Raw genomic sequence first — 20752 nt, 5'->3', positions numbered from 1 at the left:
CCAGTAGGGAGGGACATGTCCCGCCCCGGTCCCGAGCCCCCCCCAGGGGCCGCCGCCCAGCGAGGCCCAGACCAGGCTGCGGGACCCCGGGCTCGGCCCTGGGCAGACCTGATGCAGTGGCCCCCCCAGTCCGCCCGGGGCGCTGTGGCTGCCGCTGGTCCGGAGGGGGGCGGTGAAGCCTTGGGGAGGGGAGGGGAGGAGAGGGGAGTGTTGGAGGCGCCCGAGCCGAGCCGAGCCGGGCCGGCGGGGCGGGAGGGGAGGAGGAGGAGGAGCCGGAGCGGGCTGGCGGGCGGCCGGGTGGCGGCGGCGGCGGCGGCATGGCGGAGCCGAGCGGGGCCGAGACGAGGCCCCCCATTCGGGTCACCGTCAAGACCCCCAAGGACAAGGAGGAAATTGTGATCTGCGATCGAGCCTCGGTCAAGGAGGTACTACGGGCGTCGGGGGGAGCGCAGAGGAGGGGTCCGAGAAGAGAGGGGGGTGGTTCGGGACGGCCGGGCGCCCCGGAGGGCCTGGGAGAGGAGGGCGGGGGCCCAGCCGGCCTCAGGAGCGAGAAGGGAGGAGAGGCGGGTCGGGGGCGTCCTGCGAGGGTAAGTTGGGGGAGCGTGGCGCGCGTGTTGGGGAAGGGAGGCCGGGGTTCGCCTTGTGGCCTGGACTGGGGGCGTGGTGGAGAGTGGGGAGGGGGACACCTTGCGCTGGGAAGGGGCAAGGACCCTGGGCTTGCGCCCCGGTTACTTAGAGGGGTTCGGGGCGCCGAGGCAGAGTGGGTGCCGGGCAAGGTGCTGAGCCGGGAGAGCGGGCGGGGGGCGCCGCGGAGACCTCGGGTGCCTACTGTGCGCCTGGGAGGACGCCCCGCCTTCTTCGCCGCCCCGGCAGTGGGGGGAGGATTTCCCTCTGCCCAGATCCTTCCTGCTCTTTCCAATCCAGGTGGTTACACTTGGTTCTCAGCCCTCCGGGATTTACACAGTGTGCAGTAGGTGCTCAATAAAAACGTATCGGATGAGGGAACGTTGCCTGCGTTCGCCACCCTCCTGTGGCTGCTCCAGAAATTCACATGGGCGGGGCTGACGATGGACCATCTGGTTGGAAGGGAGGGATCTGGAAGCTGCCTTAGCTTAGCAAGTGCACTAGTTTTGGAGCGCATGTTTGGTTTGGGGGCGCTGATAGATTTGGGAGTCTCACGCTTCCCAAGCCAGCCTTTAGTGCCGTCCCTACCCACCCCTAACCTTATAAAATGACTACATTCCATAATTTACATCCTCTCCCCTGCAAAGCTGGATTTGAAATCAGCTGTAATTGAGAGGCGGTGTGTTTGGTTAAGAGCCTGGGCTTTGGTGTGGAGACCTGAGTCCAGTCTGCCGCTGGCAAGTTACCTAACTGCCATGATCCTCAGTGTTCTCGTCTTTCTAATGGAGATAACGATTAACGTGAATCTCACAGGACCTAGACTCTTAATTCACGAATAGTTGGTGCCATAGTTGGTGCCGTTGTAATAGCTGGGATCTTTGTGTTGTAGTTGTTACAAGCACGCTGGGAATGAAGAGGGGAGAGAAAGGCGGGGGGGGGGTTTCTGAGAAGAGAAGGCTGGGGGAGACAGGGCCTGGGTCCAAGGCTGCTGAAGAGTGCTGCCCGGGGAAGGACCCTCAGGGACCTGGGCAGAGGGACCGAGGGGCAGGGAGGGAGGGCAGGTAGCAGAAGGGCTTCCTGGGATGGGAGGCCCTGGGCTAGGGTGAAGAGAGGAGGCGCTCAGTGGTCCATCGCCTTGGTTAACAAAGGAGCTGCTTATTGCCGCTGGAGCGATGGAGTCAAGACTGCAAGGGGACCTCCCACACCTAGAGGTGGCAGTAGCAGAAGGCAGAGGCTCTTGATGGGTGGAGCCCAGGCAGCCTCCACAGTGACCTCTGCCTCTTGATCACAGTTCAAAGAGGAAATCTCACGGAGGTTTAAGGCACAGCAGGATCAGCTGGTCCTGATCTTCGCAGGCAAGATCCTCAAGGATGGGGACACCCTGGACCAGCATGGGATCAAGGATGGGCTCACTGTCCATCTGGTCATCAAGACCCCTCAGAAGTAAGTTCAGGAGAGGGGCAGGCCCAGCTTCTCATTGGCCTGTCTTGCCCCAGCTAATACTTTCTCGCCCATCCCTCAACTCTGCCTAGGGGACCGTGGAAGGTAGCTCCTGGGTGGGTTGCCAGGCAGGCCTGTGACCTCACCTGCAGGGCAAGGGAGCCTGACTTAGGTCTCCCAGAATGCCCTGAAGACACGCGATGCTGGCTACTCCTTTCCTCTGCCTGATTTACAGCTGTCCCCCAGCATCACCCCACCCCGGCCTCTGGGTTGCTTAGGACGCAGCGTGGGTTCGGGCAGTAGCTGCACAGCAAACACGGAGAGGGTTGCCGTCCCTCTTCCCGTGTTCGTGGAAACAAGGATCTTCTTTCTCTGTCCTCAGGGCTCAAGATCCAGCTGCCGTCACCGCTTCTCCCCCCTCCACTCCAGACCCTGCCTCAGCACCCTCCACCACGCCCGCCTCACCCGCCACCCCTGCTCAGCCCTCCACCTCTGGCAGTGCCACCTCGGATGCTGGCATTGCAAGCCGAAGGAGCAGTGGGGGGGGCCCTTCCCCAGGGGCTGGGGAGGGCCCTCCCAGTGCTGCTGCATCCATACTCTGTAAGCCCTTAGGGAGGAGGGCACTGTCCTGTTTGGGGCCGGGGGTTGGGGGAGAACCAAGAGGTCTGATGGGGAGAGGGGACCCCTGGACATTGGTACGTGAGCCAAGTCGGGGAGGAAGCTGGCCTGTGAGGGCTTCCCAGAGGAGGGGAGCATGGCTAAGTGTTCAGAGTGAGAGAAGAAATAGCGCTGGGGATGTGCGGGACTCTGGGTGAGCATATTGGAGTCAGGGCTACTCAGCAGGCCATCAGTGGTCGTGCTCTGCTCAGCACTGTGCCCGGCTCCCAGCCTTTGCCACCACAGAGGGCTCAGCCCGAGGCTGACATCTCTGCCTGCAGTGGGTTGGGGCTGGTCAGTGGGCATGACTGGAAAAGGGAGACGTGAGAAGCAAGGGGGCCCATCCCAGAGACCTGAAGTCAGTGGCTCTGGCCAGGCGGGAGCAGGGCTCCCGCTGCCAACTGACTCCGCCCTCCCTGCAGCTGGCTTTGGGGGCATCCTGGGCCTGGGCAGCCTGGGCCTGGGCTCTGCCAACTTCATGGAGCTGCAGCAGCAGATGCAGAGGCAGCTGATGTCGAACCCCGAGATGCTGTCGCAGATCATGGAGAACCCACTGGTCCAGGACATGATGTCCAACCCCGACCTGATGCGCCACATGATCATGGCCAACCCCCAGATGCAGCAGCTCATGGAGCGCAACCCCGAGATCAGTCACATGCTCAACAACCCCGAGCTCATGAGGCAGGTGGGTGCGTGCGAGGGGTCAGCGGGGTGGGGGACCTGGTACCCTGTCGTGCCTGCCTGGCCCGGCCCCACCTCGTCCTGCCTTGACCTGGGCGTGCAGTCGTTCAGCAGCTGTGTCGTGCACGCTGGGGGTCCAGTGATGCAAAGACACACGCCTGGCCTTCCAGGAGCTGCTGGTGTCAAAGGAAGTGGGACGAGGCAGCGGGCAGTGATAATACGGTGTGCTCGCCACTACTCACAGGATCCCCTAGAAGCACATGGGGGTCGGGACCCTACCTTGGGAGGAAGTGTCACCCAAGCTGAGACCCAAAGGAGGAAGAATAAACCAGAGGAAGAAAACAGTTCAGGGCCGAGGGACAGCACGTGCAAAAGCTACGGAGTAAAAGATCGTGGGGTGTTCTGGGGACTCTGTGGCTGTGCAGGGCTGGGTGGGGAAGGGAGAGCCAGGGGACGCAGTTTAGTGTCCGTCTCTGGGAGCTCCATCTTACAGCTCAGCCCACCAGGGGACAAGGAAAGACTCTCTCAGCTGAGCTGTGGACACCATGCTGGACCCAGCAGAAGATAAGTCCCATAAAGTCAGGGATTTGCAAGTGTCCTCTTCAGTGTCCAGGACGGGGCCTGGGTCACAGCGGTCACTCAGTGAATACTTCCAGATGGCTGCACCTGGAAAATGAGATCAGAGCCTCATCTTAGACGTAAAGGTGCTCAGACGAGGCAAATGTGGAGCAAGTTTGGGGAGAAGGACAGGGAAGGCATTCCAAGTTGCATGGGAACAAGGAGAAACCACGCTCGTTTTCTGTCGGGCGCTGCTGTCCATGGAGTTGACACAGACCACCCCTTATTGAGAGAGCCATGGGCTCTAAAGAGAAAACCTCCATCCTGTTTCTCAAGCTTTAGTCCGGCCAGAGACCTGGGGGTGGGGGTGAGAGGGTGTTGGTAGCGTTGTCCCAGCTTGAGCCCTTTCCCTGTCCAGCATGTCGCTTGCCGGAGGCACAGGACGGTCTTGGTCGGACAGACTAACCTGGCTCCACCACTGCCTGGCCGTGTGCCCCCAGGCAGTGAGTCTCTGAGCCTGTTTTCTCATCTGCAGCATAGGGAGAGAAGTGCCTACCTGGGACGGTTACTGTGGGCATTAAATGACCTGAATTCTGGAAATGACTTAGCCCAGTGCCTGTGTGTCGTAGATGCTCAATGGATGTGATTTCCCGCTTCGGCCTCCTCCCCTTTCTCAAGTCCCTTCTTGCTCCGTTTTCTTGTGCTCCCTAATACTCTGTGGACCCCCTGGACCTGCGGGAGGGGAGCTGCTGCCCTCACACCTCCTGGGATCACGGCCCTCACTAGAAAAAGCCAAGCAGAATGCCCGCAGGAAGGAAGTCCTGTTCCCCCTGCCCTGCCCCATCGGGCAGGCGCTGGCCCGATGCAGGCCGCCTCCTGGGCTCAGCACTCCTGGTTCCAGGGCCTTCTGTCTCGCGTCTCCCCCCAGACGATGGAGCTCGCTCGCAACCCAGCCATGATGCAGGAGATGATGCGGAACCAGGACCGGGCCCTCAGCAACCTGGAGAGCATCCCTGGGGGCTATAACGCTCTCCGCCGCATGTATACGGACATCCAGGAGCCCATGTTCAGTGCCGCCAGGGAACAGGTGGGGCCGGCGGTGGGGGCTGGGGGGCCGGGTGTCTGGGCTCCGGACCCCTATCCTCAGGCCCAGGTGAGCCTGGGGTGCTGTCCGCCCCTCTTTCCTTGCCCAGTCCCCTGAGGATGGGCCTTGGCTCTTAAAAACAGTTCTCCCGGTGACAGCCAGGCATGGTCCCGACTCGCCCTGGGCTGAGGCGCGAGGGCCGAAGGTAGCAGAGTTGCCCAGGGAAGTGCGTGAGGCGTGGAGTCCACGGCATTTGCCGTGTGTCTGACGGACTTCTTGCACCAGGGGCTCACAGGATGTGGGGTGGGCCTGGGGTCAAACAGCCTACCCGGCACAGTGTCTTAAGTGTGGTCTGCAGGTCACCTGCGGCAGCATCACCTGGGGAGCTTGTTAATGATGAGATTCCTGGTCCCCACCTTAGAGCTACGTCCCAGCCCCGGCTCTGGAATCAGGCCCTGGGAATACACACTGTTAAAAACGCTTTATCAACTCTTTCCAAATACACAACCAATGTAGACAAAGATAGCATTCTCTGTATCTGCATTGCCCTGACGGATGTTGCCATATATAGTTTCAGGGCCTTTTTTGGTTCTTTTTTTGAAGTTTAATTTACACTGACTACGTTATGTAGTTACATGTTTCAAAATTCAAAAGGTGTGCAGGGAAAACAACAGCGGGTTTTAAAAGTAACATAGGAGAGGGACCCTTCTGTTTTCATCCGCAGGCCACCTCTTTCTTACCCGAGAGGTAACAAATGTTGCTATTTTGTACATGTGCCTAGACATATTTAAGGCAAACATTTACTTATTTGCAAATACGACATTACAGATAGAATTGCACCTTCACCTTGCCCTCCCCGTCTTCTGGCTCTTCCCCCCCACAGTTAACGACCACCCTGGAGTTGGTGCTTGTCACTTTGATTCTTTTATTACCTATGCACGTAGCTGTAAATACGCGATAGTATTGTTTTGCATATTTTTCTACCTTATAGACGTGACGTCATGCTTTCCGTATAATTTTTAATTTGCTGCTTAAACGTTTTAAAAACATTTAATTGAAGGATAAAAGTGACAGAAAGATATACATATCAGAACCGTACAGTTTAATGGATTTTCCCAAACTGAACATCCCCCTAACCAGCGCCCAGGTGGGAGGATGGCATCTCGTGTTATTTTTTCGCTGTGGAAAGGAAAAAGCACGGAGTCCTAGGTGGCCCGTGCTATCCCAATGCTGTCTCTTGTCCTGCACCAGGTCTCCATAGATGAGTGGTGTCTTGCTGACTGCTTGGCCTCACTGGTCTGTCTGTCTGTCTCTGCAGTGATACCACATTGTCTTAAAAAGTCTGGGCATCCGGTGGAATGAACCACCACCCCCGCCCCCACCGTCTTCAATAGCATCTTTGTTAGTCTTAGCATTGCTCTTTCAAATTACTGCTTGTAGGGATCAACTGTGAATTTTTAAAGGATTTTTTTGGTTTATTTTAGGTTTTATTTACGTAATTAAAGATATCTATCGGAGTAATGCATTCACCTAGTTAAAAAAAAAGCAAGTAGTTAAGAGAGACTTATAACAAGTGCTCCAGCTAATTCTGAGGGACCCTAAGATGTGAGAACCTCTGGTTTAGCACGTAGCACATAGCATTTGGCACCAGCAAACCTGGTTTCAATGCCTGATGATGGGATTCTGAGTGAGTTGCTTGACTGCTCTGCACCTCAGCGTCCATAGCCGTGGATCATTTGGCCTCAGGGTCCCTTTGTACTCTTAAAATGACTGCGGGTCCCAGAGAGCTTTTGTTTTTGTGGGTTAGATCTGTTGGTATTCACTGTGTCTGAAATTAAAATGAAGAGATTTTTAAAAATATCTGTTAATTCATTTAAAAAGAATAAATCAGTTGTACCCAAATATAAATAGCACTTCCTTTTGAAAATAACTTTATATGGAGGAAAGAGGGGACTTGCTTTACATTTTTGTGGCTACAAGAGAGCTGGATTCTCAGCTCTGCTGTATTCAGCCTGTTGCGCTGTCAGCGTTATGTAGCTTTTGGGAAACTCCACTCAGAATGAAAGTGAAAATGGCAAATGATGTCTTAGAATTACAAAACCAGTTCTGAACCTTGCAGGGGCCCTAGTCCCACACTTGGAGAACTAGTGCGTTAGAGGGATATTGTAAACATTTGAATACACGTAGCAGGCATGTAGTAGGTGCTCAATAAATGGCAGCTGTTACCACGACAGGCAGTTCAGGAAAAGAGATTCAGTCTTTAGTGTGTACCAGGAAGAAGAAAGCAGGGGGCCAGTACTCGGCCGGTAAGCAGAACAACAGGCAATCTGAAACAGACAGATTAAAGCTGTGGTGCCAGGACCCTGGCATCGGCTGAGGTGTAGGAACCACAGCTCAGCAGGGCAGCCTTTGGTCAGCCCTGGTCCCCATGACCCACTGTGAATAAACAGAAGTGACTGGATGTGAAACCCCACGGTGGGGAGGGGCTGAGGCTGCTCAGAAACCTGCTAGGTCAGGACCGCCTGGGGACTCAGGAGAGGGGAAACGGGCCTGGGATATCCCTTGGACAGATTTCTTTCCTGGGAGCTGGCGGGCCCGGAGGGAGGATGTCCAGGGTCCAGACCCTGAGCTGGTCCTGGGTGACACAGTGGGAGCCGGGCCTTGAGGGGAACTTGAGCTGAAGCAGCCTGTACAGGGAGGTAGGCCGTGGAGGGAGGGGAAGGAGGAGACCGGAGACCGAAGGAAGGTGTGCTCAGCAGGAGATGTGTGCCACTGTGCCCCCGGAGGGACAGCCAACTAGGGGACCCAGGCCGTCAGGGAGAGGCTCTGGGGAGTCACTGTTGGACCAAGGTGGTTGGGAACGGGGCAATTCAGGGTTGACATAAAAGCCAACGCTTAACTTATTGAGCACCTACGCGTGTCAGGCACGGGGCGCAAAGCTGAGCCCCACGTTGTCTGCAGCCCTGAGGAGCTGAGGAAGAGAAGGGTCTCCCTGCACACTGGGAAGCGGGTGTGTCAAGTGCTGTAGAGCACGCAGGAGACTGGAGACCACGCCCTGAGAGCCACGGGGAGACGGGAGGTTCTGGTTATCCGAGGGGCTCAGTCATCAGTCATTAGCAGCAGCCATCTCCCACCCTGCAGGACGGGGGTAGCGGGGGTAGCGCTGCCCATTGTGGGGCTCCAAGTCAAGCTGAGGGCCTCTGAGGTCCTGGATGTCTCTCCCTTTTCTGGGAAAGGGGAGGGAGGCCGTCCGTTGAGAGGAAAGACAGGGCGGAGGCCTTGCCCCGATTTGTTTTCAGTCCTTAACCCGAAACCTTTCCCTTCTCCCAGTTTGGCAACAACCCCTTCTCTTCCCTGGCCGGGAACTCCGACAGCTCGTCCTCCCAGCCTCTGCGGACTGAGAATCGAGAGCCCCTCCCTAACCCCTGGAGCCCCTCGCCCCCCGCCTCCCAGGCCCCCGGGTCCGGTGGGGAGGGCACCGGAGGATCGGGGACCAGCCAGGTGCACCCGACAGTCTCGAACCCCTTTGGGATCAATGCGGCTAGCCTGGGGTCAGGTATGTCCTGGGTGGAAGGAGCTTAGTGGGGTCACCAGGGCTGTCCCTCAGGCCCAGGACTGAATGGGGTTCACACTGCTCCACAGTATTGAAGACAGAGGTGAGACTGCATTAAAGCCACAGAGAGGGCTCTGCAGCCTGGGGCCATGGCTCCACCCCTGAGAGGGTGACGCTTGGTTCTGGCCATGTCCTGATGTCCCCAGGAGTGACCGAAATAGTGACTCGTGACTATACCAGGCCTCACCTAAGCTCTTTCAGCATGACTGGGAATGGGGGTGTGGGAGAGGAATCAGGGCAGACCTGGGGACAGGCAAACGGGAGGCTAGGGGAGAGGACAATGCAGGACTGCCCTGGACAGATGTGCAGGTTATGCACTGCACAACCCCTGGGCCTGCCCCATTTATCTGAACCCTGGGGATGTGTTTGGTAGATGCCCTGATTTCTCAGTACCCTGGGGGGGGGGGCATCGCATCTCGATTGGGAAAGTCCTTTCCCCTCTATGCATCAGTTCTCTTTTTTATAAAATAGGGGACATGAACCTGGCCATGGTTTCAGAACTGTGCTCCTGAGTCCCTGGGGGCCTGGGCCATCTCCAGGCTGAGGGAGGACCAAATCAGAGAGGCTCCAGGCCTCCTCCGGCTCCAAGCAGACCACCGACATAACTCGGTTTCTGAGTGGGATTTGGTTTGAGGAAAGGGTCTCTGCCACTAAGACAAGTTTGAAAACCATTGATCGTGGTGATTTTAGTCAGATCCTTTCCGAGTCTAATGTTATCCGAGCTCGTGGCGGGAACAACCTAGAGGGGCAGGAATCAGACCCAGTTTCCAAATGGCGCTCTTTAGCAGGGCAGGTGGGAAAGGGGCCAGGCAAAGCGGGGAGAGACGACCTTGGAGTCAAGGGCGTCCTGGCCACGCCCGGTCCCTGGGTGCCCATCGTACCGTTGCCTTTCTGAGCCCCGGAACCACTCAGCGTATAAAGGCAGGTAGGCTGACGTGAGGCCTCTGGTTTCCATCCGGACCCCTTTCCTCCTGTTTGGTTTCTTTTTTCCTGCTTGCTGTAGGGATGTTCAACAGCCCGGAAATGCAGGCCCTGCTGCAGCAGATCTCTGAGAACCCCCAGCTGATGCAGAACGTGGTCTCAGCCCCCTACATGCGCAGCATGATGCAGACGCTTGCCCAGAACCCCGACTTTGCCGCTCAGGTATGGAACTGGCCCCCGGAGTTGGGGGGTGCCTTGGGGGCGGTTACTTGGGGCCAAAACACTCCGGACGCAGACTGCCCGCGTCTGCAGGTCAGGCTCTCCCACTCCCAGCTGTGTGAGCTGAGCAAGTTGCTGAGCCTCCCAGTTTCCTCATCTGTGAGCTGGTAATACAGCAGTTCCTCGAAGACTGGTGAGGAACAGGAGTCAGTGCATAGGAGGTGCTTTGAGACATCATAGGCACCATGCCCTTGGGGATGTCAGCTCTCGTCATCTGTCACGCAGGGCTGAGCAGCCTGGCTCCTGACACTTGTCATTGCCCGGAGTGGTGTTCTTTTCCCTCACTGTCCCACTTAGGCCACCAGGACGCTTTGAGATCTGTCCAGGCCTCCTGCAGGCGTAGTGGGGCTGAGGGAGGCGAGGCTGTGGGGGAATTGTCAGGGTGGGTAGGCCCCGGCCGCCCCTGACTACCTTGACCCTGGCAGATGATGGTGAACGTCCCGCTGTTCGCGGGGAACCCCCAGCTGCAGGAGCAGCTCCGCCTGCAGCTCCCGGTCTTCCTGCAGCAGGTGAGTGAGGAGCCTGAGCCCAGAGGGTGGGACTTCAGGGACCCTCAGGGTGTGGGCTGCCTCCTGCTACCTGCTGCCTCTCTGCTCCTCTCCTTCCCCACCAGATGCAGAACCCGGAGTCGCTCTCCATCCTCACCAACCCCCGGGCCATGCAGGCGTTGCTGCAAATCCAGCAGGGGCTGCAGACCTTGCAGACCGAGGCCCCCGGGCTGGTACCCAGGTGAGGGCGGGAGCAGATAGTCGGTGAGGTTCTGGCTGCTTCTCCCTCCTCCACTCAGACCAGCTGTTGTGTCCCTGAGGGTCTGTTTTCCCGTTTCCTCCAACTGCTTTTCCTTCTGGACCTCATGTGCCCATCCCTTTCTCAGAGGCCATCTCTCACCTTTTGGTCTCTCCCGCCCACAGCCTTGGCTCCTTCGGGATGTCCCGGACGCCTGCGCCCTCGGCAGGCAGCACCGCAGGGCCTGTGCCTGAGGCCCCCACCTCCTCGCCGGCCCCGCCGGCCACATCCTCTCCAGCTGGGGCTCCCAGCGCCCAGCAGCAGCTCATGCAGCAGATGATCCAGCTTTTGGCAGGAAGTGGAAACTCACAGGTGCGTGGGGCGGCGGGGGTGGGGGCCGGGACTGCCCCTTCGAGCCTGGCGGTGTCAGGGGTGGTGTCAGGGGTTGGGGTCAGGGGTCACAGCAGAATGGAGCCAGCAGAGCAGGCTTTGGTCAGCCAGGCCTGGTGTTCGCTCCTGGCCTGCACTTTCCGGCCCTCGGCAAGTTGCTGGTGGGGCCCGTTCCGTTTCCACAGCTGTGAAATGGAGATGAGAATCGTACTGGCCCTGACCATGTGCTAGGTACTATTCTAAGGCCTTATGGAGAAGAGCTCATTACTTTATTCCTCACAACTGCCTTACTTATGATCATTTCTGGGTTATAAAAGGGGAAAACTGCAGTCCAGAGAGGTGAAGTGGCTTGTTCATCACCTCGCTGGTGCGTAATGGAGCCAAGATTCAAACGGAGGCATGCTGGCCCCAGAATTTATACTTTAACCACTGTCTTACACCACTTCTGCTTATAGCCAAGGATTCTTTTGCTAATTAAAGCAGCCTCCATCTCTGAGATGAGAGAGGGGGATTCTGGGAAGTGAGCTGACTAGAGTCCTGGGCCACAAAGTCAAGGCCGGGGGTGTGGGGGAGGAGTGGGGAGAACCTCGGTGAGCCCCGTAACCTTTCTCCAGTCTCCATGACTCATCTGGGAGAAGGCTTTCAGCAGAAATGTAAGTGTGTCCAGATCGGTGCGAGGCAGTCCGTGCTAGGGCTGAGCTAAGCGATCCCCGGGGCCCGGCCCAACTTAAATCCTGAGAAGCAGCACCGAGGGCTGAACGGCGCTTTTGTTCTGAGTGTCAGGGGTCCTCTGTGACCCACTGCAGGTCCTTTCCTTCCCTGCATCAACTGTCCTTCTCTCAGCGGCCGGCTGGCCTGTGACGTCTGGGCTCCTTCCAGCTCTGAGAGTCTTCTGTCTGAGCTCTGGGCTAGTGCTTCCTCAGCATCCCGGAAAACACTTCCAGGAAACGTTTACAGGCGTGTCAGACATGAAAAACCTGCTCTTTTGTAAACATAGACAATTGTGCTTGTTGATTGGTTACAATTAAATAGGTTCTTTCTTCCTGGAGCCCCTTCTCTGGCCTTTCAGATGGCTGCATGTGTGATGGCGGCCAAGAGGGGTTTGGGGAGGGCGTTCAACCTGCACCTTGTCGACCGCAGAGCATTTGGCTTTTGGGGTGCCTGTTAGCACCTCCAGACTGTCGATGGAAAGCAGTTAGGAATATAGGCCAATCGAGGCCTATCTGTTACTTCGAAATTTTAAGAAAGACACCCCTGCCTTATTATTACACAGTTGTTTAGTGACTTGGGGCACAGGCTCCTTGGTCCCCATTTGCAGCCCACCCCTCCCTGCCCCCTGGTTGACTCAGGACGTTCGAGAAGACCCACTGGTCGTCTTCTCTCCATAAGCCTCCCGCCACCGAGAGGCCCCGGGGGGATCCTGTGCCCACCTCACGAGGCCTGTGCCCTGCAGGTGCAGACGCCGGAAGTGAGATTCCAGCAGCAGCTCGAGCAGCTCAACGCCATGGGCTTCATCAACCGCGAGGCCAACCTGCAGGCCCTGATTGCCACAGGAGGGGACATCAACGCAGCCATCGAGAGACTGCTGGGCTCTCAGCTGTCCTAATCCTGCGGCTGTGCCTCCCGTCTCTCCCTTCCCTGGATGCCAGCCTGTGGCTCCCGTCAGCCCTCCCTGCCTTCTTCAGCTTGTCGCCCCTTCCGTCTTCTCCCGTCCCCTCCAGACAGCAGGGTGGCTTTAGTGGCGTCGGTGGGCCCCGACCCCGTAGCTCTGAGAGCTTTGGTTCTACTTCTGCATCGCTCACAGAATCTTCTCTCCTGCTCCTGCCTGAGCAGAGCTTTTTAAACGGTTTTCACACTTTTGCTGATGGGCCCCACAACTGCCTCCTGCAGCCTTTGAACTGCTCTGTGGCCGTGCGCCCGAGTTGAAGGAGGAACTCGCGCTCTGGTTTACTGAAACAGGGTCTTCTGTCTGGACCACTAGGGTTTGCTTCTTATGTTTACTTGTGGTAACTCTTCCTTCTTTCCCTCTCCAGCCCCTCCCTCCCGCAGCCTAACCAGCGCTAGGATGCCATACTTGGAAGGAAGGCCGGGTGGAACAGGCTGGGGGTTTCCTCCTCACCCCTGGTCTGGGTCACTTCCGCCAGCACGTTTTCAGGGGGTCTGTTGGGACTCCCAGGGGAGATGAGACAGACAACCCTCTGAACAGGGATTAACGAGCCCTGGGCCAGACCAGGGAAGACTGGCGTGGAAGAGGACATGAGGTTTTGGAGGAAGGGAATGGACAAAACAGCCCGAGTAAAAGGCTTGGAAGTTGAAACTGACAGGGAGTGGAAGTGCTAATTATTCTTTTAAGAGTCCTGGCAGAGGACACTTAGCGATAGATGCTCATGGAACTGGAGTTGAAAGGGGCTCAATGAAGCTAACCCGTGTGGCTCACAAAGGCTCACACTGGCTCCGTTTCCTCGAACACACGTGCCGTGTACACACTCACACACATGTCCGTGGAGCCAGGGCCTGCCCGTGTCCTTCGGTACCCGTGATTTGAGCCCCCCACAAAAGACGTGAAGAGGATGGGTGTGTGTGTGGGGGGTGGGTGCATGCACGCACACACGTGCGTGGGAGTTGAGTGGGTGGGGGGGGTAGATTCTTGGCTGATTTCTGGTTCAGAACTTCCTCCTCCAGAGAAGTAGGCAGAAGGGCCAGTCTCGGGCAGGAATACCTACCGCCCAGAGAGCCAGGCCCCTTGGCCCCTCAATGCGGGGTGACCCACGGATAGTATGGATACCCTCTCTGAAGCTGCCCGGCTGTGACCAGCTCCCTCATAGTCATTGCTTTCGGGGAATGGTAGATAGTCTTTCCCTGCAGAGCCCCTGCCCTTTGAGTTTTTCACTCTTTCTTCCAGGCCAGAAAGGGCTATTTGAGGAAGGAGAGGAGAGGAGAGGGGGGCAGTGGTGCCTTTGATCTGGAACTGGACATGGTTGGAGCACAGGAGGCTCGTTTCACCTCCACTGCTACTTAGCCCTGCTGTTTGGACCCGTGGCTGAGAATATGGAGGCACAAGGAACAGAATTTCCTCCCTGTGGGAAAGGGTCCCAAGCAATCCAGAGAGGATGTCTGCGTGGCTTCCCTCCCGCCTTCAGCCCCCACACTGGCCTTTGTAAATAAATGGTGTGGTCTTTGTGTGAGGCTGTCTTGGTGCTTGCTTTCCGTGGGAGGAGACTGGCTGAAGAGAACTTGGTTTAAGAGGGTTTTCATAAAGTGGGTCGAGGGGAATTTGAAGTTGGGTTCAGTTACCACTGATATTAGGAAACATTGAGGGCTAAGGGATAAGCAGTCATGGGGATAGCTGTAGGCCTGGGTTTAGGAATAGGAATTCCTAAAGAGGAATTCCTCCATTCCCCGTCCCCATTGGCCAGCCTGGGAGAGGAATGTATGAAGGTGTTGGGAAGATGGCGGCATCATTACTTCCATCCTCTGATCTTTCAGCAAGACTGCCCTCTCCCTCCCTCAGGCAAAAGGGACAAAACAAACGCTTGCATCCAAACCGTTTGCAGGTGGAGTTTAGTAGTTCTTGGTCTTGAGCCCTGAGACTAAACCTGGCTTGACCGCTAACTGTGTGAACTTGAAGTCTTTTCGCGTGTGAGGTTTTATCCCTTGCACAGTGAGGTTGTGTGCTGGAGTTCTATGATATATGAATACCGTATTTCTCCATGTATAAGATGCAACCTTTTTCGAAAAATTTGGGGTCTAAAACCTGGATGTGTCTTATACAGTGGTAGATTTTTTTACTTGCATTTCCTGCAAGTGATGAGGAGTTGTATGAATTTTATGATGAATAAAACTTGAGTTCAATAACTACATGTAATACATTTTTTTCAAATTTCAGGCCCCAAAATTAAGGTGCGTCTTATACATGGGAGCATCTTATACATGGGCAAATACGGTAATCCATGGGTAGGAGGTACCATTTCTGATCATGGTAGACCGGGTGTTTCAGACCAGCACTCTCACTAGAAATTCTAAAAGCTGGGTGAAATACTTAAACAATCTGAAAAGCATCAGAGGACCAAGACTGGCTGGGAATCCAGAGAAGAAAGCCTAAAGACCCTTTGACCTGGGGGCTTTGGCTAATTGGGAAAAGGTTGCTGAGAGGATTATTTCAAGGGCCTCGAAGGATGAAGCTAGGGGAACAAAAAGTTGGAATTTGGGGACGGCTCAAGATGGGGACGCTAGTAAAGCTTCAGCAGTTGAATCAGTACCCCTGAGGATGAATCATGAAACAGCCAATTCCATTCTGCCTCCTAGCCTCCCACCATCCTGGGGGCGGTCCAGAAGTTCTCAAGCCTTGAACTTGGAATAAGATAATCCCAGATGCTTGGTAGAAAGCTTGAATGTAACATCAACCTAGATCTCAAAAGTGTTGTGATAAATAATTTTTCAACTAGAGCATCAACCACAATAAAAATTAATCAAGCCCCGGAAGAGCTAAGGCAATATAAGTGAAACCAAACAAATGACGGTAAGTAGACCCACGGCAAATCCATATATAGGAATTATGCAGAAATGAAAACAACACTGCTTACTGTTTCAGCAAAATAAAAGCCAAGCTTGGAAATTTCAGCAGAGATCTGAAACTACAGCAATGGATGTAGCACAATTAGAAAAGGACCAAATAGGAATTTTAGCTAGAAAAATATAATAAAGTAAAGTCTCAGTAGATGAGTTTAATAGCAGATTAGACATGGCTGAAGGAAGAATTGGTGGGTTCTCCAAACAGGTCAGAAGAGCTACACAGAATGAAAGTTGGAATAATAAGGAGGATGGGAAATGCAGAAAAGACCAACTTGGGCTAATGTTTAACTGGAGTCCTAGAAGAGAAGGGAAGAGGCAACCTGAAGACATAATGGCAGGATTATGTGGACTTGATGAAAACCATCAGTTGACAGATTCAGGAAGCCCAATGAATTAAGCTTGCACTCTGCAAAAAGCAAAGGAAAAACGTTTTAAAGCAAGTGGAGAATAAAAGATGGTTTATGTTCAAAGCAGCATACAACTCAGAGAGTGAATCTTAATATATGCAAACTGAAAACATAGATGTCATTTGGGAGGTAGGAGATCCCAGGATGGAATGAAGACCGTAACCAAAGAATCTGTGTCACAAAGGTATGAAATAATGTCATCCAAGGGAGGAAGAGTGGGTGCTGGCCTAGGTAACTTGGAAATTAGTGGAATTTGCAAGACAAGGCAAAAGGAATTGCACATACTCTGGTTGGTGCATGTCCCATGGATGTACTGTTAACTGTGACACTACGTAGACACTAGAACTGAACAATTAAGTAGGGAGCCAGGTGTCTCACTGCTGGAGTTCACAGGTAAGCAAGGGGATGAGGCTAGAGTGATGTATGTATTGGGTTGTCGGAAAAGGCATGACGCATTTTTGCAACGAAAAACAAAAACTACGTCATGACTTTTCCGACAACCCAATGGTAATGGTTGGAGGTGGAGATGAAACTCCCTCATTGTGGGCTTGGCTGACGTTTTCTCATGCTTAGATGGATTTTGCATTTTGACAAGCATGTCACAGAAGTGATGTGCCTTCTCAGCACATCATATCAGGGTACACAGGGTCAGGATGCCATTGCCGGTAATGCTCACCTCGATCACTCAGTTAAAAGGGCGTGGTGTCTGGCTTCCCCTCTGTAAGGTTATTATTTTTACCTAGGCACTTAACAAATACCTTGAAGGAGATACTTTGAGACTATGCAAATATCCCGTTTCTCAAATTTTTATCCCCTAATTTCAGCATCCATTGTCAGGTCTAGCTGCAACAATTGTGACACCAGTGTTTTAATAGTGCTTTTCTATTTTCTTCATTCCTTCCATAGTTGCTGGTTGCAGTCCTGTAAGGAAGAGCTGTCCTTTGTCCCCCGTTTGTAGGTTTGTTTTATGCACTTTATTATAATAAATACACTTTTCAAACACACATGGGACATTTACAAAAATTAACCATATACTGGGAAATACAACACATCTCGATGACATAATGCCATCATGGTGCCCTGCCCAGATTCTTTTTACTGGGCCATATGCCCATACCCAGCTGCTGCTGGGTTGATTGCTAATTGCTCACGGATAGCCTCTTGACCAGAAGACCGCCCTCAGTCAACAGGGGGGAGAATTGCTGGAGAATTTACGCCACCCCCAACCTTGGGCAGCCCACAATGACTGACTGACAAGGGCTACGCAAGGCCAGTTCTTTGCCTCAAAAGTTTGACCTGTTTTGAGGTGTAACTCAGGCCGCAGAGCTCCCTGGGATCAGGCTGAGGTGGACTCAGACCACATTCTCATTCTCGCTTGGCTTTGTACCCTGCCCTACCCTGCTCCCTCACTCCTCCCTTCTCAGGGCGTTCTCTCAATAAGTCACTTGCACAAGAGCCTCCCTCTCAGGCTCAGCTTCTAGGGAACCTGACCTAAGACGGGTACAGTCCCTGCTCTCTGAGATTCCTTCTGAATTATCTGCGTGTATAGGGGGAAGGGGGCTCCGGAGGGCAGGGTCTCCTCCTTGTTGCCAGGGGCAATCACAGTCTTTAAAAATAGCTTCTGCTTTCACTCTGAGCAAACAGTTTTTGTTTCTGTCTTACTGTTGTTTTTTTTTGTTTGTTTGTTTTTTAAGATTTTTATTGGGGAATTGGGGAATGGGAACAGCGCTAGGGAATTGGGGGAAGGGGAACAGACAAGTTGCTGTCGTTTTGTTTTTCAGTCTAGTTGTGGAGGACGTTGCTTCACTGGCCCAAGTTGACACCATCATTGCGCTCTTCCCGGGCAAGACAGATCAGTCGCCGGCTTCTGGACGGCCGCTCACTGCGGCTGCTGGCCGCTCACGCTGGCTGCTGGCCGCTCACGGTAGCCCATGGCAACCCACTGCCACGGGGGCTGCAGCCTACACCGTCGCCGGCAACTCAGGGCAGCCCAGCTCCAGGTTGAGCCGTTGTTCAGCATCTTAGCTCTAGAGGGCAGTGTCACTGGCCCTCATATGTGGGATCCGAACCGGGGCCTCCTGGCGTCCCAAGCCAGCTCTTAACCAACGCACAACTCGGCCGGCCCTCTGTCTTACTGTTTGATACAATTAGAAGCGCAAACACTTTGCTTTGGAGCTGAGAGTTACTAGGAAGAAAATGACACAACCCTGATAAGTTAGGCCTGAAGCCTCTTCCTCCTCTTAGTTACCTCAAGACTCTTTCTCTTAGGGGGCTTCTCTCTAGAGTTCCAGGCCTCAGGGGCTTAAAAAGCCTTCTCAGGCCTCTCAAGGTCTCACCCCCCACAGGCTAACCCCTAGTCTTAGAGACGGAAATTCATACCGGAGTTAGAAAAGATGAGCCGATGTTCAGAGAGACAAAGAGGGAGAAGGGGAGGAAGAAAGTGGATGCATCTACAAAAAAAAAAAAAATCAAGAAAGATAAAGACCTGGAATCATCAGGCTCATACGTGCCACCCACAAAACTGAAATGCGCTTTATGTACAAGCTGAAGGATTACGCTCTCTGTTCCCCTGGCTTCTGCCCAGACCTGCCCTTCGAGTCCCCCCAAGGGCCCATCGCGCTCTTCGCTGACTAATGGAGCCTGAGACCCTGCCATGCTATTCAGGGTCCCTCCTTCCTATGGAGTCCAATGCCTCGTTTTCCCCCACTAAGTTCTGCCTTCTGTGGCAGCAGCTACACAGGTATTGACAGAACCAGGCCACACACCAGTGGCACGAATTGGTCTGGGAGGTGGGCGTGTTCAAGTCACTTCCCAAAATGTTCACGTGCTTCCTGGGCCTCAGTGAGCGGGTCCTTGAGTATTGGCGTTGCTTCTGTCTCGTCCTAGGAGATTGCAAAGAGGTTGGGGCCCCCTCGGAGTACTGGTCCTCATTATCCTTGTGATCCTGGTCTTCCTCCTTCCTCTTTTTCCATCTCTTTATTTGGAAAAGGACAACCTTGCTCCACTTCTGCTTCTTGGACTGAGCGAGGCTGTCATCTTCTTCCTTGGGGAATCCGAGCGCAAGGAATGAAGTTGCTCTCCAATGACCCAACCCCATTATACACCGGACTTCATTGGGGTGGGGGGAGTGAGGCAGAGAATGACAGATCAGAGGGAAAACTTAAGGCGAGCACCCCCCCCACACCCCCCCGGGTGTGCGTACAGGTGGGCAGCACAGATAATAGAAGACTGCGCCGCTTGAAGTAGACGTTCACTTAAAATCACTACAGAAGAGTTACAAAGCCGTGTCTGCAAAGGACATAGGCATATTCTGAATGCGTTAGAAGAGAGCTCATTATTTTGCAAGGATTCTGATGTAGATACTTCAGTTAAATACTCGTTTTAGAAGGCAGATAATAACCCTCTAACTTATAAGCTCTAGAAATCCTGGTTGTGCATATTTGGGGGTGATGGATATGTTTATTATCTTGATTGTGGCGATGGCTTCACAAATATATACACACGTATGTCAAAACACTGAATGGTGCACTGTAAATATGTGTGGTTTATTGTGTGTCAGTTATAGCTCAATAGCAAAAAACATGGTTAGCATTTCAACCCTCCCCCAAATAAACAAAGAGTTTATACCTCGTGTGCTTAACAGCACATAAATGTTGAAAGAATACCATGGGGGACTAATAAAAATATACTAACTGGGGGAGCTATCTCTGTGCATGAGATCTTGACTCTAGCATGTCTGCTTCCTACTTAAATGATCTTGGGAGAGTTACTTCACTTGCCTGTGCCTCAGTTTCTTCATCCAAAAAATAGGGATAACAACAGTATCTACTTTATAGGGTTGTAATGAGGTTCCAATGAGAGAAATTCTTGTAAAGTGGCACGTAGTAAGTACTCGATAAATGTAAGCTGGGATGGTTATTATTGCTAGTATTTTTTTCTGGAAGCAGTAAATTTGGGCCATGTTTAGTAAAGGAAGGACGAAGAGAAGATATGGAAGATTGCCACAGGGCACCTTAGGGGGAGGTCAGTGAGCTGAAATGCCCACATGGTGGTAGAGCAGGGGGTGCAAGGCCCCGAGGAGGGAGGGATGTGGAGCGGGCTACTCACACTGGTCAGGTCCAGGCTCCCTTGGTAGCCTGGGTCATCAGTGAAGCTGTGGATGGACGTCAAGGATACATCAAAATTGCTAGAGGAGGGGCTTGCTGTCCCTGAGCCTCCCCAAGCTTCTTTGGTTTCCTAAGGGGGAGCAGAAGGAGAGGTCAGCGAGGAGCCGAGCAGAACTTCAGGAACCGCCCTGCCTGTGTCCCATCCTGCCCTCTTACCCTGAGAGTCGAGGGTACAGACACATTCTCATTCCTCATCACTATCACAAAGCTCTGTGATCACCAGTGCGATGAGACTCTGGCGTGTCCCTGCCCTCCCTCACCACACATTCTAGTCCCCATGTCCTCACAGAAGTGGTTGTCATAGCGATAGGAGGGTGGGGTCCTAGGCCCATGGGTTCAAGGAGGGCTCCTGTGAGGGATGCGAAAGCGCGCGCGCGTGCGCACACACGCGCACACCTGTTCATTCTTTTCAGACAGAGGAGGCTGGATATGCTTAACCCCTTCCCCCCAACCCCCACCAGGGCAAATAGAAATAAGACTGGGCTGGGCCGGCCGAGTGGCGCGATGGTTAGGAGCTGGCTTGGGACGCCTGAGGGCCCGGTTTGGATCCCGCATGTGAGGGCTGGTGACGCTGCCCTCCGCAGCTAGGATGCTGAACAGCAGCTCGACCTGGAGCTGGGCTGCTGTGAGTCGC

At 54.2% G+C, this 20752-nt stretch overlaps 1 protein-coding gene across 1 annotated transcript; it reads left to right on the top strand.

Annotated features, from left to right (window-relative positions):
- Positions 1-191: 191 nt before the first annotated feature.
- UBQLN4 (ubiquilin 4) lies at positions 192-14158 on the top strand. Its single transcript, XM_019662587.1, has 11 exons — positions 192-425; positions 1916-2067; positions 2447-2664; positions 3144-3406; positions 4889-5047; positions 8375-8600; positions 9661-9800; positions 10283-10366; positions 10471-10586; positions 10769-10955; positions 12427-14158. The coding sequence occupies exons 1-11, from the start codon at positions 318-320 to the stop codon at positions 12577-12579; spliced, it is 1806 nt and encodes a 601-aa protein (XP_019518132.1). The 5' UTR covers positions 192-317; the 3' UTR covers positions 12580-14158.
- The last annotated feature ends 6594 nt before the right edge of the window (positions 14159-20752 follow it).

The sequence above is a fragment of the Hipposideros armiger genome, unplaced genomic scaffold (assembly GCF_001890085.2).
Source record: "Hipposideros armiger isolate ML-2016 unplaced genomic scaffold, ASM189008v1 scaffold_378, whole genome shotgun sequence".
NCBI lineage: Eukaryota > Metazoa > Chordata > Mammalia > Chiroptera > Hipposideridae > Hipposideros > Hipposideros armiger.
Note: the sequence above shows the minus strand (reverse complement) of the source record. Positions and strands in the feature narration are given on the sequence as shown.